We start from the raw sequence: 25333 nt of genomic DNA, 5'->3' as shown, positions 1-25333 counted from the left end.
ACCCAACTCTCCGGATCTGCTCTGAAAGGACCCAATCAAGGCCTCCCTTAAATATATTCCCCTAAATATTGTTTTCTGTTCTTCATCTCAGGCATGAACCTAACTTGTCATAATCCGACACCCAAGTCTGGTCAATTTGCCTAGAAAGACAGAGGTACTCTTATTTATCAATCCTCTCCCTTCTTCCGTTCAGCCCTGTGCTGAGCAATAGGACTCCAGGGATGAGTCAGGTCATTTCCTGCTTGTGGGTAACCCCTAGTCTGTTGGGAAGGCAGACCTGCACCCAGAGGAGGACAACACAATGTGCTCCTAACTGTATCAGAAAAGTCAGAGAAGCCTTTCTTGAGAGCTGACATGGGCTGGGTACTGAAGGTTACCTTCTGTGAGGTAGGAGTGAGCCTTTTGGGAAGCAGGGAGGCACTCTAAGCAGAATGCACAGCTAAGGCAAAAGTTTGGGTGTGTGAAAATATAGGGCCTGGGCAGGGCAAGGGAGTTGGAGGGAAATGTGACATCACCCCAGGTTTGGTGTGGAGGAGCGAGGAGGGAGAGTGGGCAGGAGTCAGGGGACGGCAGGCCTTGAACACGAGGCTGAAAAGCTCCTACTTCCTTTAGTGTGACGGGGACTCGGAAGTGTTTCTGAGCAGGGAAGTGACACTGTCAGATTTCCATTTGAAAATGATCCCTCTGGATTAGTAAATACAAGGAGACTGACTCAGCCACGCTCCCTAGGTCAAGGTTGACCTAGGCATGACCTAAGCATGGATGAAAGGAGTAATACTGAGCCTGGGTCACTGGGGACAGTGTGGGGGCTAAGGCCCAGGAAGGAGTGCTCCTGAACTTGAAAGCTGTCTGTTCCACAGGACGAGTTTTCGGCCTTGATGAGACCTGATTCAGCTAAACAAAGCTGGGGAGGGGGAGCAGGAGCTAGGGGACTTGTCGGCTCACTGACCCTGAGGTAACCATTAATCCCTCCTGTGAGGAAATCCACTGGCTGGTCCCTGGAGAGACAGATCATAGGCAGAATGGAGGAACACACAGAGGCAGGCTCCGTACCAGGACTGGGAAACCAGAGGGTCTTAATTAACAACTCTGCTGACATCCTGGTCATTGCTGCTTATTTCCTGCTGGTCATTGGTGTCGGCTTGTGGGTGAGAAGTTGGGGTGCTGCTGGTGGTCAGGCTTCTGGGGTCTGGAAGGAAAGTCTCAGGGAGACCCCATGTTCAGCAGGGGTGGGATGCCTGGGTCTCTGAGGAAGAAACCTGGGGCTGGGAGGCAAGCAGATCTTTTGATAGCCTCAGGAAGGCCTAGCCAGTCCTCATTCTGTGTCTTCCCACCTTTGGATAGGGTTAGCTGAAGGGATCAGTGGCTCTCCAGCAGGGACAGCATTCTAAATGAGGTCTCTGTTCCCCTATCACAGTATCTGACCAGAAGCCCATCCATATCCGAGGCCCCAGGAAGAGTCAGGCGGCATTCAGCCACACTCAAGCTTGTGTCGTTGGGCATTAGGTTAGGGCCTGGGTTGCTCTAGGTGCCTCTGAGGAGGTTGGGGGAGGGGGTGGGGTGGGAACCATCAGGAAAGCCCAGGGCTGGTTAATCTTCAGCCTGAAACAAGGCTGAGGAATGTGTTGAGAAAGCTAATGGGGTCCAAAGATGTGCTCCGAACCCACATTTCCTCCCCAACTCTTGTCGCTCAGTCCATGTGCAGAACCAACAGAGGCACCATTGGCGGCTACTTCCTGGCAGGACGAAGCATGGTGTGGTGGCCGGTGAGCGAGGCTGTGCTGTGGAGCGGGAGGAGGCCTAGAGAAGCAGCCCCGCTCATCCCCACCTCTGGCCTTCTAGGTCGGGGCCTCCCTCTTTGCCAGCAACATCGGCAGTGGCCACTTTGTGGGCCTCGCAGGCACTGGTGCTGCAAGCGGTTTGGCTGTGGCTGGATTTGAGTGGAATGTGAGACCCCCTTTTTGCCAATAACCCCTGTGAGAACCCCTGGAACTGTCACACCTGGGGAGGCTCCAAGCAGGGGGGATGTAAGGCTGGAGGTGGCACTTTCCCGTGGTGGGTGTGGTTGGGCTTCGAGCGAGGGTCACACGTCCAGCTTGCAGGCGGGGGGATGTCGGAGGTGACGACTTTCAGGGCCTGCTCCTGACTTGTTGTGTAAGCTGGGACCAGCCACTACCCTCTGTGGCCTTGATTTACTCCTCTCTGAAGTGGGATGAACAGCCTCAAAGATAGTGAAGTGCCCGTTCTGATCCTCTCTGAAGCTGTGAGGATCTCTGGGCCAAATTAAAGTCCCTTGCGGAAGTGGGAGGGAGACAAAGCTCTGGGACTGAGGCTTGTCTTTGAGGGTTGGGGAGATCAGGACTTCCTGGAGGAGGAGGCTCTGCACTGAGTCTTGGGGGACAGAAGGTTTAGTTGGGTGGAGAGGCAGAGGGGAGGCAGAGGCTGTGGTCAGGCTGAGGGGTCTGTGGTCGGATTCAAGTGCTGGCAGGTGAAGGCACAGGCACCTCCTTGGGAGGGACTGGCCAGGGGTCGTGGCCGGGGAGGAGTAGGAGGACTCTAGTTTAAAGGGCCCATGGAGGTGTCAAGACTCTGTCCCTTAATACCCCGGGTATACCTCTGGGTCCCCAGTGAGAACTTTCCTTGGTAGAACGCGTTCAGAAAGAGGTGTCTTACACCCTTCGGGGTGAGGACGCACTCATGGCAGGCTCTCAGCCATCCTCAGCGGTCCGCGGTCCCCGCAGGCGCTGTTCGTGGTGCTGTTACTGGGTTGGGTCTTCGCACCAGTGTACCTGACCGCGGGCGTCATTACCATGCCGCAGTACCTGCGCAAGCGCTTCGGAGGCCATCGTATCCGCCTCTACCTGTCAATGCTCTCGCTTTTTCTGTACATCTTCACCAAGATTTCGGTGCGCATTCATGGAGGGCGGGGGAGGGCCCTGGAAGGGAGGGGTCACCGAGTGGGGGTCTCTAGAAAGCCCTGGAGGGGGCGGGACAAAGGAGAAATCCCTTGTAAGAACCAGGTTTGGGGGCCGTGGCCACAATGGGTGGGACCTGGGAAGGGCAGACCATCGGAAAAGAAGAGAACCTCTGAAGCGTGGCCACATAGGGTCGTGGTCTGGGCATGAGGTAGACCTGGGTCCCTGGGTCCTGACCTGTGCTATCACTCCTTCTCCCAAGGTGGACATGTTCTCCGGGGCAGTATTCATTCAACAGGCTCTGGGCTGGAACATCTATGCCTCGGTCATCGCTCTTCTGGGCATCACCATGATCTACACTGTGACAGGTGGCTGTGGCAGGGGCTTAGGGATGGAGTGGGCTTGAAGATTTGCTGGGAGCGTCACCGAAGCAAGCACATTCTGCTCACTCATTCCTACCTCCTGATGCCCGGGTACATGAGCCTGGAGAAGGGGCCATTTCTTTGAAATCTGCTCTCCAGGAAGGAGCACATCTTTCAAACCCGCAGAAAGACACCATATGTGCTCGGGGCATCCTATTTGGGCTGTCTCCACTGACGCAGGCCCGTTGCAGGAGGGCTGGCGGCACTGATGTACACGGATACCGTACAGACCTTCGTCATTCTTGGGGGGGCCTTCATCCTCATGGGTTACGGTACGGAGCTTAGCCGGTGGGGGAAGGGCACAGAAGTTGAGAGTGACAGAGCTCTCAAGCTGGGAGCAGAGACAATGCCCGTCTCCAGCATATGGGTCCTGGGGAGGGCCTTGGCACACGCGCCGGGTCCCCTGACAGCCCTGCCCTCACAGCCTTCCACGAGGTGGGCGGGTATTCGGGGCTTTTCGAGAAATACTTGGGAGCCGTGACATCGCTGACGGTTTCTGAGGATCCGGCGGTGGGTAACATCTCAAGTTCCTGCTACCGACCCCGGCCTGACTCCTACCACCTGCTCCGGGACCCTGTGACGGGGGACCTGCCATGGCCAGCACTGCTCCTGGGACTTACCATCGTCTCGGGCTGGTACTGGTGCAGCGACCAGGTGCGGGGGCAGGGCTCGGGCCGGGAGGGAAGCTGGGGCAGAACCAGAACCACTGTGGGCAGAGCGGAGCTGGGTGGAACCGGAACCCATCTGGGAGTGCTCAAAGACCCAGCTGAGTGGTCAGGAACCTGGCCGGGATGGGGCTAAACCAGACCCAGTGGAATCCAAAGACTCTGGCTCTGAGTGAAGGTGATTTGCCAGCACCGCTGACCAGAGGCAGGCCTCAATGAGAGCCGTGAGCAGAGACAAGGCCGGAGAGGACGCTGGATGCAGGATGGAACGCAGGTAGTTGAACAGCCCTTGCCGCAGGTCATCGTGCAGCGCTGTCTGGCCGGGAAGAGTCTGACCCACATCAAGGCGGGCTGCATACTGTGCGGCTACTTGAAGCTGATGCCCATGTTCCTCATGGTCATGCCAGGCATGATCAGCCGCATTCTTTATCCAGGTAATGTCTGCAACCCCGCCCCCACCAAGAGTCCTGTGCCCCATCCAGGCCCTTGTGTACGGGAACAGGTGCCTATTTCCCATTTCCGTTACTGTCCTTTGATTTGGAAATCCCATCAACCCAGGCCCACCTCCCACCAGCGGTCCCCTCTCTCTTCCACTAGCATTTCCTATGCCCACTTCAGGGATCGGAGTTCCCAGACCAGGTCCCGCCCTAGCCATGTTGTGCCCTCTTTCCTGCAGACGAGGTGGCGTGTGTGGTGCCCGAAGTGTGTAAACGCGTGTGCGGTACTGAGGTGGGCTGCTCCAATATCGCCTACCCACGGCTTGTCGTGAAGCTCATGCCCAATGGTAAGGGCTGGCCAGCTGCGGAGACTGCCACTGGGAGGGGTCACACCGTGCCAGGTCTGCACCCTCCCGGGGATGGCTGGGGACTCACAGCTCCCATCGGCCTGCAGGTCTGCGCGGACTCATGCTGGCGGTCATGCTGGCCGCGCTCATGTCCTCGCTGGCTTCCATCTTTAACAGCAGCAGCACGCTTTTCACCATGGACATCTACACGCGCCTGCGGCCCCGTGCAGGCGACCGCGAGCTGCTGCTCGTAGGACGGTGCGGCCTGGGTTCCCCCCCAAGATCCTGCCCCACCAACCAGCCACGGGGTGGGAGCAGGGAACACTCACAGGATTACGGGAGCTGGGGAATCCTGGGTGAATCTCCCGATGGCCACCCACCGCAGGCTCTGGGTGGTGTTCATCGTGGCGGTGTCCGTGGCCTGGCTACCCGTGGTGCAGGCAGCGCAGGGTGGGCAGCTCTTTGACTACATTCAGGCAGTCTCCAGCTACCTGGCGCCACCTGTGTCGGCCGTCTTTGTGCTGGCGCTCTTTGTGCCCCGTGTCAATGAAAAGGTGAGTCTGTGTGTAGGTGGTGAACTTGGGGGCAGAACCTGCACAGAAGAGGCTGACACTCTCTCCCCTGGCAGGGTGCCTTCTGGGGACTGATTGGGGGCCTGCTTATGGGTCTGGCACGACTTATTCCTGAGTTCTCCTTTGGCTCGGGCAGCTGTGTGCAGCCCTCAGCGTGCCCGGCGCTCCTCTGCGGCATGCACTACCTCTACTTTGCCATCGTGCTCTTCATCTGCTCTGGCCTCCTCACCATCGCAGTCTCACTGTGCACAGCACCCATCCCCCGCAAGCATGTAAGTGCCGGCCTCTGCATGGGCACCAAATATGCACCATGTGAGTCAGTGCAGCCCTCTCTACCCCCTAGTCTGCCAATCCACTTCCAGGAATGCCCAGTGAGGAGGACTGGATTTCTACAGAGGGTCCATGAGGGCAGACTGGGAATCCAGTTGGAAGCTGCATTTGCAAAGCAAGCACAACATTTTACTTAAATGACATTTATTTGAGGTGTTCTGGGTGGGCTTTAAGACTGTGGGGGAGGTGATGACCTCCCAAAGTCCTTGCAGTGGTCCCCAGGACTCAAACCACAGATCTGACTGGTGGCTAAGAAGGACAGAACACTATCCTGAAGGCCCACAAGAGCGTTTGGTCTTGTGCTGCTGCAGGGCAGGAGCCCCAGGGTAGGGATGACGGGGCCAGGACAGATGAGCTGCACAGGACGGGCAGGGCTGCACAGGTGAAGTGGAGGAAAGGCAGCAGCAGGAAACTATACGCACAAATATCCACAGGAAGGAACACTGTTAGCAGGACTAGAAGACTAGAGTCTATAATGGACTACAGTTTGAGGGGGGACAGGGACTGGTGCAAGGAAGCAAGGCTGACCAGGGCCAAGAGCTTTGAACACGCAGCTGAAGAGCTCAGCTTTAGTCTGAGGGCAAAGGGCAGCCAAGGCAGGCTGGGTTTGCTGAGCTGAGTCTGAACATGCGTACAGGGTGGACAGAGAGAGCTAAGGTGTCTGAGGTGTCCAGGTAGACAAGAGACTTCAGGGTCCGGGGCGGGGGCGGGGGGAAGACCAGCACTCTCACTTGGTCCCTGCTCGCGTCCCCAGCTCCACCGCCTGGTTTTCAGTCTGCGGCACAGCACGGAGGAGCGAGAGGACCTGGATGCCGATGCGCTGGAAGGTCCAACCTCACCCCCTACACAGAATGGGTGTCCGGAGCACGCTGTGGAGATGGAGGGTAAGGCACTCTTCCAGGACGTGGGGCCAGGGACTAGGGGAGCCAGGTTCCTTCACACTCACTGTCCCGTGTCCATTTTTCCTAGAGGCCCAGTCCCCAGCACCAGGCCTGTTCCGCAGGTGCCTGCTCTGGTTCTGTGGAATGAGTGGGGGTGGGGCGGGTAGTCCCCCAGCCCCTACCCAGGAGGAGGTGGCTGCAGCAGCCAGGCGGCTGGAGGACATCAGCGAGGACTTGAGCTGGGCCCGTGTGGTCAACGTCAATGCCCTGCTCATGATGGCTGTGGCCACATTCTTCTGGGGCTTTTATGCCTGAGGCCAACTCTGCTGGACACCATGAGCTACAGCCAGGGCAGAGCTCAGCTTCACAATGAATGGGGGTGAGGCGCCTTGCAGTGCTGAGAAGGGAGTAGGGCAGGAGCGGGAGAGGGCAGGCTCTGGTGGGAGGGGGTAGGCCCTGGTTCCCCTTCTCTCCACCTTGTCTCTGTCTGGGGTCCCCGTTCATCTGACTGGCAGTTACAGCCCACGAGACCTTGGACAAAGTGCCACAGCAGTTCCCCTAAGCAAAAATAAAGCTGCTGTTCCCACATCCTGCTGTGGCCAAAGTGTGCTTGCTCTAGGCTTCTATCCTGGGACCTGGGTCTCCCATCTGGGCTGCTCACAAGATCTTCTTTTCTGGAGAGAGCAGCCAGGTGGCCCTCCACTCATCCACCTCTAGCTGGTGCTTCTCAGTCTTCCAGCCTGCATCCTGCAGTCCTGGGGAGAGGTCATAATCAGGGTGCCACTGGGACTGCTGGGGAGAAGACTCTAGGGAGTCGGGGGAGAATGGGAAGGAGCAGCACAGGCCAGGCGCATGCTGTGTGTACTGCCCAGGCTCCTCTTGCCTCTGCTGGGTCATTTCTGGCACAAAATGAGGCTAAAACTTCATCTGGCTGTAGCTAGAATTCACTGACTTAGCACATGGGAAAGGGCTGGAATGGAGTAGGTGCTAAATGTAAGATCGTCATCAGTCATTTGTGAGCAAACCTCCCCACCCCACGCCCCCAGTTCTTCAACGCCAACTGGAATTATAGAGATTGTCAATACTGACACAGCCTCAGTATCCCTAACCTCCCCCTACTGCAGACAAGGAAACAGGTTAGGCAGGGTCTCTTGGGGAGAAGGCCTCTGAGGCCAAAGAGCCGTGGAGCTTAAGGATGTTACCTTTCAAGAACTTTGGGAATAGCTTGTCCAACACTTGGTGTATCTCTCTGACAATGACCCAGCTGTCCTTCTCAGGACCTGGAGGAGGGTGCAGACCGAGAAGCCGTCAGGTCCCCAAGTGGAACAGAGTCCTTCTTCTCTGAGTCGTCAGCAGTCTAGACTGTGAGGTGCTTACCTGCCCGTACTTGGTTCCTCAGTTCTGTCAGTTCTGTCGGGAGGGGCCCCTCTCCCTGCAGGGCTTCAAGCACCAATCCGTGTATGGCAGCCCTCAGGATGGTTTCAGGGCCTGCCGTCTGGCTCAGAACAACCTGCACTCGGCCTGGAGACACCCAGGGACAGACTGGTGTTAGGGAAGGGCCACTTCCCCAAACACCCTCAAACCTACCATCCTGCTTCATCCCTGTCTTGAGGCGTTGGCCTGGCATAGACGGAGGCTATCTTTCACCCTTTCCCTTCCGTCTTCATCTCCTGTTGTTCCAATGTTCTGCCAAACCGAAATGCCCAATTTCCAAATACAGCTTTACAGGAGGCCACTGAGGTGGGTTTATTTTGCACGTCTAGTGAGAATAAGCACCTTTTAGCACACAACCAGCGGGCCAGTAAACTTCAGTATTTGTTTCCTCAACAGGGAACTCAGGATGGGAGAGAAAAGTTCTCTAGGGATAAGCAAAGGTCATAATCTCATTTGAATACTTTGCAATATATAAAGTGCTTTACAATATCGCCTTATCGGATTCTCATAAAAACATGTAGACAATAAGGCAGGCATTGTTAGCCTCATTTTACACAGGGACAAAGTGAATTTCATTGGGGCATGCAGCTATAATTTGAATGCACCAAGTCTTAGTCTAGAGCTCCCTCCAAGACACCAGGCAGCCTCTAAATCGTCCAGGGCTTGAGGCTTTGGAGCTGATGGACCCCACCAGGGTGAGTCTAGGGCTGGAAGAGCACAGCACACTTACTTGGTGACTTGTCCCAGTGAAGGAGGTAAGGTTCTTGGTGTCCCTCAACCAGCTGTTGTAGCTCAAAGACACTGAAGGAAAGAGCGGAGTGGGGGAGGAGAGCGCGAAAGCAGGAGTAACCGCCGGTCGGCTGAGCTGTCCTGACTTCATCTGTCCCTCACCACCTCCTCCTCTCTCGCAGCCACTACCCATGCATGCGACATCCATCCTTCCTGTTTTCCCGTGTCTGACAAATGTATCCGTTTTATCTACTCTGTGTCACACCCCTGCTGCCCCCAAGTCTGACTAGTGGCAATAAGGGACCTAGAATAGAGAGGTGAGGCCAGGAAGGGGAAGCCAGTGTCTAACTGGAACAAAGAGCGTATGTGGGGAGTGGGGGTGGCAGCAGGGGTGGATGGGAGACACTGGGCCACTTACCTGGAGATCAAGCGGTGTAGGGGGACCCCCAGAGATAGAGACAGAGATGGCCAACAACCTGTGGGAAGCTGGGGTCAGGATGCCCAGACGGGGAGAGACTGGGAGACACAGCACTTAAGACCAAGGGGTCGGGTCACCTGTCCACAGTGGCTCCATCTGATTAGCTGAAGTGGGCCCAAGGACCTCTCCCCTCTGAAGGAAGTGCTTCAGGACCAGCCGGAGCCGGCCTTCATTCAAGGTCTCTAGGACAAGGGCTCGGACCGCCCGGTAGTTGGCGTAGATGTGAAGGGCGGTGAGGAAGAAGAAACAACCGAGGCTGAAGCTGGGTGGGAGAGGGGCGTGGTCAACAGGGGTGGAGGTGCACCGGGGAACCTCCTCTCTGCTCTCCACCCTGACTTACCCAGGGCTGGCTGACACCAGGGGAAGCATCAAGAGGCTGACCAGGAGCCCTGCCAGGTTTACCAGGGTCTCCTAGAAAATGGCAGAAGGGCTGGGAGTTGGAGAGCTTCCTTTCAGGCCAGGGTAAATCTTCTTGAGTACTTTCATGACCTTCTTCCCTGCTGCAGTTCCTCCTAGGGCTCCCTACACTGATGAGGATGCCTAGTCAGTTTTTCACCAGTGCGTGGTCATTTAAGATACCAGCTGCTTCTGCGTCTAGGTGAATACAATGCCCTTCAAACATGTCTTTGTTTTGCAAGAGTCCTCTGAGTACCTCTATACTCAGGCAAGCTAATGTCCTTGGAATGAGGAAGTTCTTCAATTTAGTGGTTTACAAAGACTGATCCCCTTCACCTCCTACGTATACAAACTGTATACGTAGGGTTTAAGGGTTTAAGGGAACCACTCAGGAAGAAAGGCACAAGATCCAAACCTCTTCCCTTGAGAATCAGTTATCAGAACTCTCCAATGGCCTGAGATGGCCTGAATGAGCTCACCCAAGGGGAACAGACACCAGGCCACCTGTCCCCAACTCATCGTAAGGGAGGAAGAGTCTGGATTGGTGGCTCCGGACTACTGGAGTTGAAGGGAAAGCTGGTTCTGGCATAAAGCAGATCTGAGGCTGAGAGCGCTCTTCCTACCCAGCTGTCCTGGCAAAGGGGTGGGCTGTCGAAATAAAAGCTGTGGGTGTGACAGTAAATAGATTAGAGGTCTTGGCTGCACAAGAGCAGGAGGACCACCTCTCCCTCAGGTGGAAAGACTCATTTCCAGCAGCCACATCAAGCGGCAATAAAGCAACATCAGAAATCAGGGGCCTGCTGTAGGACTGAGCACATCTCCTGTGTTGCCCCAGGGATGTGTTTCTGCTTCTGCAAGCTGAGGGAGCCCATGGGCTTGGGGAAGATAGCCTGGAGTGTAAGGAGGGTTGGGGTTTGGAAAGAGAGGAGGTGAGAGAGAGCGGGAATAGAGCAGGGAGATCCTAATACTCAAGTCCTGGGTTGTACTTATTTCTCCCTTCCTGACAACCTAGGGAAGAGACAATGGGGAAGAATTAATCCAACCACTTCCTGAGAGAAGGGACGTGCAGGAACGTACTCAAGAGGACTGAACCTCTCTCTGCCTTATTTCCTCCTTTGTAGAATGGCAACAATGAGTCCCTCCTGCATTAATGAGTTCATATAAATGAAATACTTGGCACACGGTTAGCACTTAATAAGTATTAGCTTGTGTTTACAGCTTAACACCTAATATTGTTGAAAGGAGTTAATTTTAAATTTAAAACAACTTCTATTTAGAAACTGAGCAAAACAATTTTAGAGAAGGACAGAGCGCAGGACTGGACAGAACAGAGGTTTCTAAATTGCTTCAGTGTCAAAGCTCTGGGACACTTCTGACTAACCAGTCCTCATTCTCCTCCTGTAAAACAGGAAGAACAACATATCTGCCTCCTGGGGCTGGTAGGAGCTCAACAATGCTACACACATAAGCAGCTAGCACAGGAGCCTGGGAGCATCCCATACCTGTGTCCCCACCTTTACTCCAGGACGCCCCGGTCAGGTGACGGGCGGGGTCAGAAAGGCCCACGAAACTGTCATGTGGGTACCTCTGGCCAATGACCCCAGCCCCCCTCACATGCTGAGCACTTTTTGACCCTCCAAGGGCTTTGACATATGGGGTCTCATGTGGTCAGACATCCACCTCAGAGGCCAGGGCTCAGAGAGGGTGAAGGCCAGAGCGAGGGCCCACTCTTGGCCCCACAGGCTTCAGGAAGGAGCTGAGATGATCGGGTGGGACTTTCCGCCACTAGTACTCGTGCCCTCAACCGGACTGCCCAAGTTAGTCAGAGCTGGGAGCACGACATTTCCGCCCATGTGTGTGTCTCCCACCCCTACCCTTAGGAGCACTGGGGGGCTTCTCTCCATACGCCCAAATCATGGCCTGGCCTGCCTCCCTGCTCCGGCTCCTTCCAACCCCAACTGCAGCTGCTCACCTGGCTGCTGTCCTTGGCTGACACATCAGCCATGTTGTTTCTCCTGGCCTGGTGCATGGTCAGGGCAGCCCGAGTGGCCCCACCAGCCACGCTCACAATGCACTAGGTGGGGAAAGGGAGAAGGAAAGTCAGAATGGCCACGTGCTGTGGCAACAAAGGCACTTCTGTGGCTGAGCCAAGTAAATGACTCAAACCAATTTGAGAAAACCAGGCATCAGGTGACCTGAATGCGGTCCTTGGAATCTTGTTCTCATCCCCACACTTCGACTAGGTCCACGTCCCCTCTTAGTCCTAGAGAAAACTAAAGCTCTGCCTGTCATACCTCTTTGTGGCCTAGTCCCAAGGAACTCCATTTCTTTCTCCAGGGTAGAGGCCCAAAGACTGTTCTTAGTCCACAGCTTCTACTTTGACTATACCTGCCTCTTTGCTAAGCTCCCAGGTCCAGCCTGGTTTCCAACTTTATGCTTCCTCTCTGCCTGTAACCTACTCCACCCTCCTTCGGTCCCAGTGGAGGCCTAGTCAAGTCTTCCAGGCCACCTCAAAACCCACAGTGATGGCCCTGGCCTCCCATGGTACCTAGAACTCCTCAATCCCTGAGATCTAGAATGGAAGAACTCATCAATGCGGGTCACTGATCACTGTCATCCATTTCACACTTATCAAATCTCTTTTAGATGCCAGACACAGATTTAGTGCTGTGATAGAATTCGGATAGAACCCTTGCCCTCATGAAGTCTATAAATCGAAAGACAATCAACAAATAAATAAGCTGTCGGGCAGGCAGAGGAAATCATTTGTTCAAAGGTAAGAGGAATGTGCTACGAAAGGAGGCGACCGAGGCTCCAAAGGCAGAGTATAGTGCCTAATTTGAAACAGATGGCGGAGGTCCCGATCATTGGTCTACAGCTACAGCACTAGTTTTCTCTGGTGTTTCCTGCCCTGGAGTTGGAGGGGGTGCTCAGGGCACTGGGCTACATGCAATCCCCCACCAAGAACCGCTGTCTCTGAAATGCCACTAGTGCCTTGTGGAAAAGCGCTGCTCTGAAGTGATTGTGGACAGACAGATGGGCTTTTTACATGGATCTTGCGTGTCTTCTTGAGTCACTGCTCTGTGCCAGGTACTTAAGCCTGTGGTGAAGACAGGCTCTTTACTGAACTATGCCTCAGTCTCCTCACCTGGATGTGGCCAACCTGAAGGAATTGTGAGGGTGAGCAGCCTGGCAGAGAGAAAGAGCTCATATTCACCCATGTGACCCTCCAGCCTCACAACCACTTCACGCTGTCCTGCCCCTGGACCTTGACCCACACTCTTCTTTCTGCTTAAAAACATCCACCCTTCACCTTAAACTTATTCTTCAGGACCCAGGCTTAGGGAAGAGGCCCATCTCCTGACTCGGCTGGCCCCCGACACTTCTCATCTGGAATACCTGTAGCTACAATGTTATAAACTTTTGTTTCCAAGAAAAAAATGGGACGGCCTATATTTTATGCCCAACATGCAGTAGGCACTCAAATATTTTACCCAAAGAATGAAAGACAGCCAGAGAGCTGGTCCCAAGATGTTGACACTGGAACACCCTTTGTGTTTCAGCTCAGAGTTCCTCACCAATCTTGTGGTTTCAGACATTGTCTTAGACTATGTGAGGAACTATGTGGCTGGAGGAGAATCAGAAATAAGGTTGAGTATGAGCAGAAACTCTGAAATTTTTCACTTTTCTACAAGTGCTTTGAACACAGGGCCCAGGCTGGTCTCACCTGTGGGCCCCAAGTAAGCTCAGATACAGCCCCAGCAAGGCAGGTACAGGGGGCCCGAGAGGTGGATACCTTGGCCAGGTTGCTGGTACAGACGATCATGGTGAAAAACATTGGATATATGGGAGCCATAATCTCGAGGAACATGGCTACATCGTTGAGGATATCAGCAAAGAGCCTGGGGGGGGGGGGGCGGATCAGAGGTTAGAGATCCGAAGGGAAGAGACCTCCATAATAGCTCTCCTCCTGTCTCAACCCCTCCTTACCTCCACTGCTTGGCGTTGCAGTCCAGTTTAGTCCTGTTGCGGAGGAGAGGTTGGTTTGCAATTTGAATTCAAGGAGAAAACACAACCCGTGGGCAATGCAGGCCATCCTTAGGCTGAGGTTAAGGTCTGAAGGGCTTGACAAAATCCATCCTCCATGAAGACATCTGTCCCAACCCCCTGTCACCGCTGCCTGAAATACCATTAGCTGCGAGAACCTTCAAAGCTCACTTAATGATTCCCCTTCACTAATCCATGATGCATGAGGGAAAAGAACTGATTGTCTGTGGCTGCCCCCCACCCTCCGGCCTCCTCTGGGAGAGGCCACCCCTGGGTCTCTCTGCCATCTCCCCACCCCTTCCTCCCACTTGATCAAGGGTACCCAGCAAGCAGTCCACTTATTTTGGACTGGTAAGCAACTACATTTAGTGTAACCCCCACAGGTTACAGACCAGTAGCCCAGAGAGGACGCATAACATCCCTCAGATCATATGGAAAGCGGGGGCCAAGAAAAAAAATTTAATGGCCAGGGGCAACAGGCAGGCTCTGACATCCAGGCCCAGGATAATTCTATCACCAAGAGGATGGATGCCTCTTTTGCAAGGACTCCCTGGCCCCCGCACAAACACCTGGGGACCTCTTCTCCAGCAGTCTGGTAGCAGGGGATGTTGTAGCCCCAGACCAAGTGCAGAGTTTACAGCATTCCCTGTCCCTTCCTTTGAAACCTCCTGGAGGGAAGAGGACCCCAAGGTGGGGTATGGGGCACTCAGTACAAACTCTTGAGGGAACAAATGGCAAAGGCAGGACCAGAACACGTGGGCTTGGTCTAGGGCTCTGCCCAATAAAGTAGCCTGATACTATTAGTTATAAGCTGTACAACTTAGAAGTGATTCCTTTTAGGTCTGCTAAAATGGACACATTCAATCCTTCTCTACACAAAGTTGTTCTAAGGGTTAGAGATGATAAGCAGACAGCCTGTGAGGCACAGAGCTGTTAGCAACAGCTAACACTTATTAGTGTTAGTAATAACTGTTATTATTATGCTTATAAGGAGCCACAATATGCTATGCACTTTGCATAAACTATCTCACCGAACACCTTGTAGGTAGTATCTGCCTACAGTTAACTGCAGATACTAAATTACTCCTCAATACTGACATGAGGAGGAAGAAGGCAGCACAGGGCCCTTAATTCCTAGACGGATGGTAACGCTCATTCTATGTGAGACAGGGATCCTGATGACCTGCCCGTCTAGTCCCCATGAGCTTCTGGAGTAAAAGCATTCCTTTTGAATTAAGCATTTTCCTGTCCAGCCTTCTTTTTCAACAAGCAAAGAGAGGATACTTAGAGCTTTTTGGCTGATTTTTTCCATGGTGGGCTGCAAATTAATGCTCTGAAGGCAGAAGTGATCATAGCAATGGTTCTGTGGCTTCACTGCTGGGGTAAGCCACCTGGACTGGGTACTTACTAAGGACTCCTTAGCTCTGATGAAATAATTGCTGAATCTCCCCTCCCCCAGAGACTGGTAGGAGAGAGGAGCTCAAAGTACAACCAAGAATGAGACAGTTGTGGCCCCCGCCTGGGGAGAGTGGCCAGACCAAGAAGACAAACTCACCCCTTCCACCAGGCAAAGATGATGCGGCCCAGCATGCCAGCTGAATCTGGGGGAGAGAGGCACTGGTAAGGAACAGGGAAGAGCCTTGGGGGCTGTTGGGCCTGGCCGACCCTGGCACTGAAATGGCTGATTCACCTTGTATCACCGCTCTTAGGAACTCAGTTTGGCTCCATAAATATTGGGTAGACAGAGCTGTATGATGGGGTCAGAAGTGACCCATTCCTCATTATGTACCCAAGAGAACTATGTGCCCATGTACACCAAGAGACATGGACCAGAAATACTCTTTGCAGCATCGTTCACAAACAGCCAAAGACTGGGAATAATGCAAATGCTCATCCACAGGAGAAGGCATAGACAGATTCTGTTATATTCTCTTAGTGGCATATTAGACAACAGCAAAAATCTAATGTACAACTACTCACTCAAAATGGATGAATCCTACTATGGTAATACTGCATGAAAAAGCAAGCCATGAAGAGTAGATACAGCAAAATATACCTTCCATAAGGCTTTAAACTAAACAATACAGTGTTTAGGTATATGTATCTATATGGCAAAACAATTAAAAAAAAAAAAAGAAAGGAAAAGCAGGAAATCCTTGTGGAAAGTTCAGAAGTTATTGTTGATATTCTAGCTCTTAGGCTGGGCAACAGGTTCACATGTGGTCATTAGAGTATCAGTAAGAAAAAAAGGATCTGAATTCCAGTTTGATGAAGACAGCTGGGGGTGTGAGGCAGTGGGAGAGGCCTTCTCAGACTAGTCAGAGAAGTCTCCAGGAATCAGCTGGACCTTCATCTGCACAAGACATGCTCACTGGCTACTTACTGTGTGCCAGGCATTATAGGAGGTTAAGGGGATACTGTGACCCAGAAAGTCATGATTCCAGACTCAAAATACAGTGTAAAAATAAACAGCAGTCAGTACGAGAAACATGATTTAGACCAAGGATCAGATAACTGCTGTCTACAGTCTTCCACGCCCTGTTTTATAAATAAAGCTTTATTGGCACCTAGCTGTGCCCATTCATTTACAGGCTGTCTATGGTTGTTTCTGTGGGACAATGGCAGAGTCAGCTGCTGTGACTGAAACAGTACAGCTTGCAAAGTATAAAATATTTACCATCTGGTCCTTTACAGAAGGTTTGCCACCCCATGATTAAAACCCCTTATACTGAAAGTAGCATTAAGTTCAGCAGGGGGATCACAATGGACTGTTTTAGGACCCAGAAATACTCTTTGCAGCAACTAACAACTAACTCAGAAGGCCTCATACAGTGGATACTGGAAGGAACTATACGGTGGGCAGAGGACTCCTAACTTGTTTGAACTTGAGGGCACGGACCCTTAAGGGAATGCAAGAAGGGAAACTAGGTTGTAGAGAGGGTTGGGAGTATCCCACGCATATAAAGGTGGTGACAGGCTGACCTTCCCCATTCTCCACTGGAAGGAGCAGTTCTGACCCCTTGCCCCAACCTCTACCCTCGGGCAGTAAGGCCTTCTATCTAGACAGCTTCATGCAACTCTGGGCCTGAGGCACATCAGTAAACACGCTGCTGGACACCTGAAACCTTTACTCCTTTCCGTCTTCACCACAATCCTATGAGCGTCTGAGAGGTCCTCCCTTTCACAGATGAAGTAACTGAAGCTCAGAGTAACTGGTCAACAAAAATAGGACATTCTGTGAGAAAATCTGGATGTCCAGCTCTTCTGGAAGTACCTGAAAACCTGGCAACACCGAGCCTGTCTTCCCTCACCACCACCACTGGCTGGGGTTGAGCAGGGGCTACCTCAGAGGTGTACGTACAACACATTTCTCACCTGGCCTGCTGTTTCTCTATTTCTGTCCCTTGTATGTCCCTGGAAGTAATACCTACCAGGTAGCTTCACAGGCTTCCTCCACCACCCACCTGACCCTCTTTCTTTCAACTATATTTTATTCTCCACAAAAAATGTGTTTCACTTAAGATTCTTGTATTGGCTCAACTTAGTAACTCTGAACATGCCAAGATTACTTTTACTTACTGACAGCTCACTGGGCCAGACTCTACTTTTCTTCCCTCTGACTGCACACTCACATCCAATCCCATGTATGTTTTGCACACAAGGGCCACTGGGTAGAAAGGGGACCTACTCTGCCTTTCATCAGCAGCCCGCAGAGCCCCTGTCGGAATCTGGAAGTTGGCACTAGAATGCAACAAGGACACGTAGCCTCCCTGTGTCTGAAAGTCAACACTGGCCACTCGACTAGGAAACTTAATTCCCACTTGCTCTTCTTTGCCCCACTTACAACTAGCTGAGCTATAGGATCTAGAAACGTTGGAGCAGTAGTAAGGAATCAGCTGCCCACAAACTGTCTAGGCTCCACTCTAAATCCCACTGGCAAGAATGGAGTAATTAAGAGCGGGACACAGGAGTCAGTCGGTCTGGGTCCAAATCCTGGCCCTACGTAAACTCAGGCGAGGTAGGAAACCTCTCTGAAAAAGGTATTAAAAATGGCATCTACCCAATATGGCTGCTGTAGAGATTAAGTTACATATGATACGTAAGTGTACGAGACTCCTGGCATACAGTGGTAGGCTGTGAAAAGATTAGCTGCTAGTAGTAGTAGTATTGTTAGTTATGACAATACGTTCCACTAAGAGACCTGTAATTCAAAATGACTTCAAAAAATTCCAAGGGAGTTTTTTATATAAAGCTCCGCATACAAATTTCCCAGGTCTGACGGAAACTCTTTTCTAGTTAAGGCTTCTTTTAATATCAACAATAGGCTTTAAAAAGTAGTTCCTTTTTCCTACCTTAAAGTAATCTTATAAGTCAAATATACATATGGGCAACATGTCTGTGATAAGACTAGGGTGCTGAGAAATGACATGGAAAACATCCATTCCGGATCCACGGTCCTGCTGCATTCCAAACACTCAGCCAACAGGAGATCGAAAGGTTCAAATTAAGCACAGTTTGGTGCTATGAACATGAATCTGGAACTAAACTCCTGGGTTCAATCCATGCCCGACAATTTACTGGCTCTGATCCTGGTCAAATCACTTTTTCGTGCCGCAGTTTCCTTACCTGCAGAATGGGTATAACAATAGCTATCTCAGAGCTACTGTGAAGCCAGCATATTTAAAGACCGGTAGATAATAAACAGCTTGTATGAACTATTATTATTAAAAGAGACAGCTAGGAAAACAGGCCACAGAGAAAGGCTACTTTCAAGAGGTGACTCACATGGGGCCAGCCTGCTCAGTCTTAATAAGGATGTAAGCAGGGTGCCTGGGTGGCTCAGGGGGTCAAGCCTCTGCCTTCGGTTCGGGTCAAGATCCCAGGGTCCTGGGATCGAGCCCCACATGGGGCTCTCTGCTCGGCGGGGAGCCTGCTTCCCTCTCTCTCTTTGCCTGCCTCTCTGCCTACTTGTGATCTCTGTCAAATAAATAAATAGAATCTTTAAAAATAAATAAATAAATAAATAAAATGATGTAAGCAGGAACCTCCAGATCTTCCAAAAGATCCGCGGAGGCTCATCAGAGAGGTGGCCAGACTCTGCAGAAGCAGAAAGAGCCTTCTCTTCAGGTCTGATTTAAGTTCCCACCAGGAAAGGTCACGGACCACAAAGGACGCTGGAGGGAGCCGTGCATCTCCCGACGTGGAACCCGTGGCAGTTTCCTTCTCCTTCTCTACCTCACGCTTTAAGTGGCCTGGTACCACACTGCATGTTCTGTTTTTCGTGAGCGGGTTTCCAAGAAGCTGTGCACAGGCAATACGGTCACTATTCACAGCATCACCCAGGATCCCAGAGGCTCTAAAACGCCTCCTGTCTGTCCCAGAACCTCCTCCTTCCTACTCAGCACCAACGACAAAACTGGTTTTTTCCAGAACGGACCAATTCCCACGTGTCAAGCCGCTGGTCCTTTGATTTAATAACTGCATCCTAGGTCCTGCTGCACAACAGGCTGCGGGAAAGGAGAGGGAGCGTGAGCAGGGATCCCGGCGCCCGACGCTGTGGAGACACTGAACAGTATGAGGAGCCGGCTGGCGCGCAGGAGGAGGGGATTCTGGCAACCCCTGCATCGCTGAACAAAACCAGTACCGACACTGCTTCGGGACGAGGGCGAGCCGGCTTCCAGGTGCGACCAGGACAGAGCCCACACGTGCACACCCCCGCCCAGAACCAGAGGCCAGAACACGGGGGGGACGGCGGAGACACGGGGTCGCACTTCCCGTCGGGAGGAAAAAGAGGGCGAGATGGGCCGACCGCGGCGACGGGGCGGTCCGGGGGCCCGGCTCACCTTTCACCAGCCAGGTGGCCGTGGCCGCGGACACGGAAGCCTCGGCGTTCCCCACCCCGATGCCCAGCAGGACCGCGTGGGTGGCCAGGGAGCCCGCGAGGCTGGAAGCAAAGGCCTGGAGAAGACACAAGGCGCGTGAGGCCGCGCAGCGGCACGGAGGCCGAGGCGCCCCCGCCGCTCTCACCCGCGTGCGACCTGACACACGTCGCGGCCCCGCTCCGACCCGGCTCCACGCTCTCGGCCGGGCCTGGCCCGCGCCGCCTCCCGCCCCCGCGGCCGTCCGCGCCCCCGCCCCGTCGGCCGGGCTGACCTGTACGGAATCCCACAGCTGGTAGGGCAGGTAGTCCGGGCTGACGCTGTCGGGGAAGCCCTGCGGCAGGAACACGGTCGAGAGGCCGGAGAGAGGTGGGGAAGCCGCCCCGGGGGTCGCCCCTCCGCCGCCATCCCGTCCTTGGGGTCTGGCTGGGAAGAGCCCAGAGAACCCCCACCAGCGCCACCCCCAAGCCTCCCACCGCAAGCTCCCGTCGGCGGCGGCGAGGCAGCCCCGGGCCGCCCTGGAGCCGAACTGTTCCGAGCACAGCTGGGGCTCGCGACTCGCGCCGTCGGCCATTTCGGAACCTTCCTCCGCGGCCTCGGGGCGCGGACCGTGGCGGATCGACGCTTCCGGCTCGGTACGGCGGCTGTGCAGGGGCAACCTTCCTCCGCGAAGACGCCGCCGGCCGCTGCGTGCGCCTTCGCGCCGCCCAGGACACCGCGATGCCTCCTGCGGACACGCCAGGGCTGCTGTCGGCTTTTGTTCTCTGTAGCGTTTGTCGCCGGACCCCTGGAGCCATGGGAGCCCGTTAGCTGCCCCGTCCTGGAGATACCTGCATGCCTGGGAGCTGCAGCCGTCAGCTAGGGGCACAAGGAAGGGACCTAGTACCACGGCGGGGCCAGTCCGTGTCCTGCCCGGGCCCTAGATGCCGCCTTCATTTCGAGAGCCGGGACTCTACCTTACTCCGTGCTGTATCCCCAGCACCCAGCGCATAATAGGCGTTTGAAAGATACAACGAATGAACAAAGACCCCACGAATGCGTGGTGAGAAGGTGGACTAAATGATCCCCGAGGTCCTGGGCCTCCCAAGACCGCAAGAGCGGTATTTCTTCCCTTCTGTAAAAAAATTTAAATTCTACTTCGTTACCACGCACTGTATTCGTTTCAGAGGTAGAATGGAGTGATTCGTCAGCTGCATACAGCACCCAGGGCTCATTCTGTCCAGTGCTTGCTTAATGCCCGGCCCGGTTACCCGTCCGGTCCCCACCCCTCCGGCAGCCCGCAGTTGGGTTCTAGAGCCGAGTCTCTCTTGATTTGCCTCCCTCTCTGTTTTCATCTTGCTTTGCCTGGAAGACACACTATTATTTCTGAAAGGATCCTTTGGACATCCGAGGAATGAGAAAATCAAGGGATTGCGGCTAATAGTCTCAGAAAACAAGAAATAGGCAAGAAGTTCTTGTGCGTTTCTTGGGGGAAAGGGTCCATGAAACTGGGGTAAGAGTCTAAAGAGACTGTTTCCTTCTCTCCCAACCTAGCCCCCCCTTGCCCCCTAACTCGTCCCTTTTCTTTCCCTCTCTCCCTTTCTCCTTCCATCTGCTGGAATGTACTGATTCCAAAGGAGAAGTTTGACCAAAGCGCCCTTTATTTTATCCGAAAATAAAACATCCTGGTTTCTTAGCCTGGCTTTCTTGGACTCCCACAGTCTGACTCCCTGGTTTAAACTTCTGATTCTCCCAAACTATCACCTCTTAGACCTCAGCCTGGAACACCCTTCCACCCCGCCTCATCTTATCGGAGACCTACACAGAGTCTCTCTGATGCTAAGATAGACCTGGGTCACTTCATTACTATTTTTTTAAGTTTTGAGTTTGGCGTTAGAGTGAAAAATTGAAGGGTTACAAATGTGTAATACTTTATTTATTTATTTTTGTTTTTATTTAAATTTCAGTTAGTTAACATAAAGTGTAATATTATGTTATATTTATTATTTATTATTTATATTTATTATTTATTATATTTATTATTGTATATTATTTGTCAGTTATACAATTCAGTGATTCAACACTTCCATGCAACACCCAGTGCCCATCACAACAAGGGCACTGCTTAATCCCCATCACCTACTTCACCCACCCCCTACCCACCTCCCCTCTGGTAACAATCAGTTTGTTCTCCATAGTTCAGAGTCTGTTTCTTGGTTTGCCTCTCTATATCCTATTTTTCTCCTATGCTCATTTGTTTTGTTTCTGAAGTCCCACATATAAGTGAAACCACATGGCATTTGTTTTTCTCTGACTGATTTATTTCGCTTAATACTTAGCCTAATACTCTAGCTTCATCCATGTAGCTGCAGATGGCAAGATTTCATTCTTTTTAATGACTGAGTAATATTCTATGGTGTGTGTTTTATGTATAATATATAAAAATTAATAAATATATATGTATATATTGCATCTTCTTTATCCATTTCACCAGTCAATAGACACTTGGACTGTTTCCATGGTTTTTGGCTATTGTAGATAATGCTGCTTTAAATATTGGGGAGCATGTATCCTTTTAAATTAGTATTTTTGTATGCTTTGGGTAAATACCTAGTGGGGCAATTGCTGGATCATAGGGTAGTTCTATTTAGAACTTTTTGAGGAACCTTCATACTAACAAATGTATAATATTTTATTTATTTATTTATTTATTTATTTAATTTTTTATTTTTTATAAACATATAATCTATTTTTAAACCCAGGGGTACAGGTCTGTGAATCGCCAGGTTTACACACTTCACAGCACTCACCAAAGCACATACCTTCCCCAATGTCCATAACCCCACCCCCCTTCTCCCAACCCCACCCCCCCAGCAACCCTCAGTTTGTTTTGTGAGATTAAGAGTCACTTATGGTTTGTCTCCCTCCCAATCCCATCTTGTTTCATTTATTCTTCTCCTACCCCCTTAAGCCCCCATGTTGCATCTCCACTTCCTCATATCAGGGAGATCATATGATAGTTGTCTTTCTCCGATTGACTTATTTCGCTAAGCATGATACGCTGTAGTTCCATCCATGTTGTCGCAAATGGCAAGATTTCATTTCTTTTGATGGCTGCATAGTATTCCACTGTGTATATATACCACATCTTCTTGATCCATTCATCTGTTGATGGACATCTAGGTTCTTTCCATAGTTTGGCTATTGTGGACATTGCTGCTATAATATATCCCTTGTGCATTTGGGTGCACGTGCCCCTTTGGATCACTACGTTTGTATCTTTAGGGTAAATACCCAGTAGTGCAATTGTTGGGTCATGGGTAGTTCTATTTTCAACATTTTGAGGAGCCTTCATGCTGTTTTCCAGAGTGACTGCACCAGCTTGCATTCCCACCAGCAGTGTAGGAGGGTTCCCCTTTCTCTGCATCCTCGTCAACATCTGTTATTTCCTGACTGTTAATTTCAGCCATTCTGACTGGTGTGAGGTGGTATCTCATTGTGGTCTTGATTTGTATTTCCCTGATGCTGAGCGATGTGGAGCACTTTTTCATGTGTCTGTTGGCCATCTGGATGTCTTCCTTGCAGAAATGTCTGTTTACATCCTCTGCCCATTTCTTGAGTGGATTATTTATTCTTTGGGTGTTGAGTTTGAGAAGTTCTTTATAGATTTTGGATACTAGCCTTTTATCTGATATGTCATTTGTGAATATCTTCTCCCATTCTGACAGTTGTCATTTGGTTTTGTTGACTGTTTCCTTTGCTGTGCAAAAGCTTTTGATCTTGATGAAGTCCCAAGTTCAGTTTTGCCCTTGCTTCCCTTGCCTTTGGTGATGTTTCTAGGAAGAAGTTGCTGTGGCTGAGGTCGAAGAGGATGCTACCTGTGTTCTCTAGAGGAGGCACTTTTAACTATTACATTCGGGAAACAGCCTGGAGCTGTTCTGGGCAAATTGGTATATATTATGAACCTCTCAGCTTTACTGCCCACCACTAATTATCCACATTGGTTTCTCCTGCTCAGAGACCATGGCAGCTCTTGTTCACTGTAGCACTTATTTAGCCCTTAGCATATGCTTTCTGGAACCAGTTTATATATGCTTTTATTAGGTACCTATGCTCTGTCTTTCCAACTGAACTGTAAGTGAGGACAAGGACTCGTCATGCACTTCTTTCAGAAGTGTCCAGATCAATGGCTTGACAACGAGATGTGTGATGGTTCCCCTTTTCCTATCCCCGTGAAACCTCTTGGGAGTCTGCATTCAACAGTGTACCAAGCACTGGACAGAATATTCCAAGCTGCTTGTCTCCTTGACTTTCCCTCATTGACCCCCACACTTCCACTCCTGCCCCCGTACAGTCCACTCTCCATGAAGTTGAAAGATCCTCTGTTTCAACTTCAGTGGCTTCCTATTACTTTTGTGGAAGGAGGTTTTTTCCTCACACTTGGAAATGAAACACAAACTTCTTGTCATGGCCCAGAAAGTTCTGTAGATTGGATCTTGCCCCATCTCTCATATGTTGCCCTTACCATTCCTTGCCATTCTTATTCCTCCCACTAGAACATGAACTCCGGGAAGACAGGAATTTTGTCTTCGGCACTGAATATATTCCTTGTGCCCTGTTCCAGTTCCTGGTGCAAGGTAGGTTCCAAATGTCAGTTTGTGGAAGGAATGAATTTATTTTCTCAGTAGCCCTAGTAAATAGTTACTATTTTTTCCCTTCTTTGCAAACAAGGAAACTGAAACTTATGTATGTGAAGTGACCTCACCAAGGTCACAGAGCTGAAAAGTGGCAAAAGCATTTATTTATTTATTCATTCAACAAATATTTAGTGAACAGATACTAGGCCTAGTTTTTCTAGGCACTGAGGCAGGATTCAAATTTGTGGCTAATGATTTTAGGATGACACCATCTTCATTCTACCTTTTAAATTTTGTATTCTTTGCAAGAATTATAAAAATAATAGAAGGGTGCATTCTTTTTGTGAAATAATTCAATCAATAGTATAGATAGATAAGATCAAGTTCTCTCTTGACATTTATTCCTTTTTCCATTTCCCAACAAATATTAGTCAGTCCCCAGAAGTGAACATTGTTTACTATTCTAGACACACAGATACCCAAAGAAAGAGAGAGAGAGAGAGTTTTATGTTTAATCCCTACTCCTACAGGGTAGTCTGCTCTAACTATGGTTCATTTAACATTATCTTAAGGATGTTTTTTAAATGTATTTTTCAGAGGTGGTGGGGGAGTGAGAGAGAGCGCACAAGCAGGGGGAGCAGCAGGCAGAGGAGAAAAAGGTTTGCTACTGAGCAAGGAGCCCAATGTGGGGCTTTATCACAGGACACTGGGATCATGACCCGAGTCAAAGGCAAGTGCTTAACTGACTGAGCCACTCAGGCATCCCTTTTTAACATTATCTTCAATATCTTTTCATATCACTACATAAATATCTACCTCATTTATTTTAATAACTGCATGTCATGCCACAGTATGAATGTGCCATTATTTCTTTAATGACTTCCTATATTAATGAGAGTTTGAGTTTTTCTGCCTTTTCATTATTATAACTAATTTCATTATTATTATGGCAAATTCCTTGTACAGGCCTTTCTGTGCATTGAATATGAATAATTCTTTAAAATAGAGTTCAGGGCGCCTGGGTGGCTCAGTGGGTTAAGCCGCTGCCTTCGGCTCAGGTCATGATCTCAGGGTCCTGGGATCAAGGCCCGCATCGGGCTCTCTGCTCAGCAGGGAGCCTGCTTCCCTCTCTCTCTCTCTGCCTGCCTCTCTGTCTACTTGTGATCTCTCTCTGTCAAGTAAATA

General features: G+C 51.3%; 2 protein-coding genes and 1 long non-coding RNA gene across 7 annotated transcripts; 2 read left to right on the top strand and 1 right to left on the bottom strand.

The window, feature by feature from the left end:
* The first annotated feature begins 1006 nt into the window (after positions 1–1006).
* Positions 1007–13003, top strand: SLC5A2 (solute carrier family 5 member 2). 4 transcript variants are annotated; one of them, XM_059414800.1, is made up of 14 exons: positions 1007–1148; positions 1695–1766; positions 1843–1947; positions 2742–2906; positions 3178–3283; positions 3529–3609; positions 3762–3991; positions 4301–4436; positions 4679–4786; positions 4894–5044; positions 5172–5340; positions 5495–5630; positions 6443–6572; positions 12253–13003. In XM_059414800.1, the coding sequence occupies exons 1-14, from the start codon at positions 1023–1025 to the stop codon at positions 12269–12271; spliced, it is 1734 nt and encodes a 577-aa protein (XP_059270783.1). In that variant the 5' UTR covers positions 1007–1022; the 3' UTR covers positions 12272–13003. The 4 variants fall into 4 exon arrangements, with proteins under 4 accessions (XP_059270783.1, XP_059270781.1, XP_059270782.1 ...); XM_059414798.1 differs by having other exon boundaries at positions 5415–5630; positions 12253–12997; XM_059414799.1 differs by lacking the exon at positions 12253–13003 and adding an exon at positions 6658–6826.
* Positions 7227–21012, bottom strand: RUSF1 (RUS family member 1). 2 transcript variants are annotated; one of them, XM_059414801.1, is made up of 13 exons: positions 19807–21012; positions 19497–19611; positions 15209–15254; positions 13597–13629; positions 13403–13508; positions 11579–11680; positions 9551–9621; positions 9288–9472; positions 9151–9208; positions 8734–8804; positions 7947–8090; positions 7772–7849; positions 7227–7324 (listed from the first exon to the last, which is right to left on the bottom strand). In XM_059414801.1, the coding sequence occupies exons 1-13, from the start codon at positions 20104–20106 to the stop codon at positions 7227–7229; spliced, it is 1407 nt and encodes a 468-aa protein (XP_059270784.1). In that variant the 5' UTR covers positions 20107–21012. The 2 variants fall into 2 exon arrangements, with proteins under 2 accessions (XP_059270784.1, XP_059270785.1); XM_059414802.1 differs by lacking the exons at positions 7227–7324; positions 7772–7849 and having other exon boundaries at positions 8003–8427.
* Positions 20934–25333, top strand: LOC132026675 (uncharacterized). The gene is made up of 3 exons (XR_009406968.1): positions 20934–21024; positions 24068–24148; positions 24746–25333. It is a non-coding gene; the product is annotated as an uncharacterized LOC132026675 (long non-coding RNA).

The sequence above is a fragment of the Mustela nigripes genome, chromosome 11, assembly GCF_022355385.1.
Source record: "Mustela nigripes isolate SB6536 chromosome 11, MUSNIG.SB6536, whole genome shotgun sequence".
In the NCBI taxonomy this organism is placed as follows: Eukaryota; Metazoa; Chordata; class Mammalia; order Carnivora; family Mustelidae; genus Mustela; species Mustela nigripes.
This window is presented reverse-complemented; position numbering and strand designations above follow the sequence as displayed.

Bases quoted from the DNA above. Each gene is read 5' to 3' on its own strand.
- SLC5A2 (XM_059414797.1), top strand. From the start codon at position 1,023: ATGGAGGAACACACAGAGGCAGGCTCCGTACCAGGACTGGGAAACCAG. The intron at 1,948-2,741 runs GTGAGACCCCCT...CGGTCCCCGCAG, and splicing joins TGGCTGGATTTGAGTGGAAT to GCGCTGTTCGTGGTGCTGTT. The intron at 2,907-3,177 runs GTGCGCATTCAT...CCTTCTCCCAAG, and splicing joins ACATCTTCACCAAGATTTCG to GTGGACATGTTCTCCGGGGC.
- RUSF1 (XM_059414801.1), bottom strand. From the start codon at position 20,106: ATGGCCGACGGCGCGAGTCGCGAGCCCCAGCTGTGCTCGGAACAGTTC. The intron at 19,612-19,806 runs GTCAGCCCGGCC...TGTCTTCTCCAG, and splicing joins AGCTGTGGGATTCCGTACAG to GCCTTTGCTTCCAGCCTCGC. The intron at 7,850-7,946 runs GTAAGCACCTCA...ACCCTCCTCCAG, and splicing joins GAGGAACCAAGTACGGGCAG to GTCCTGAGAAGGACAGCTGG.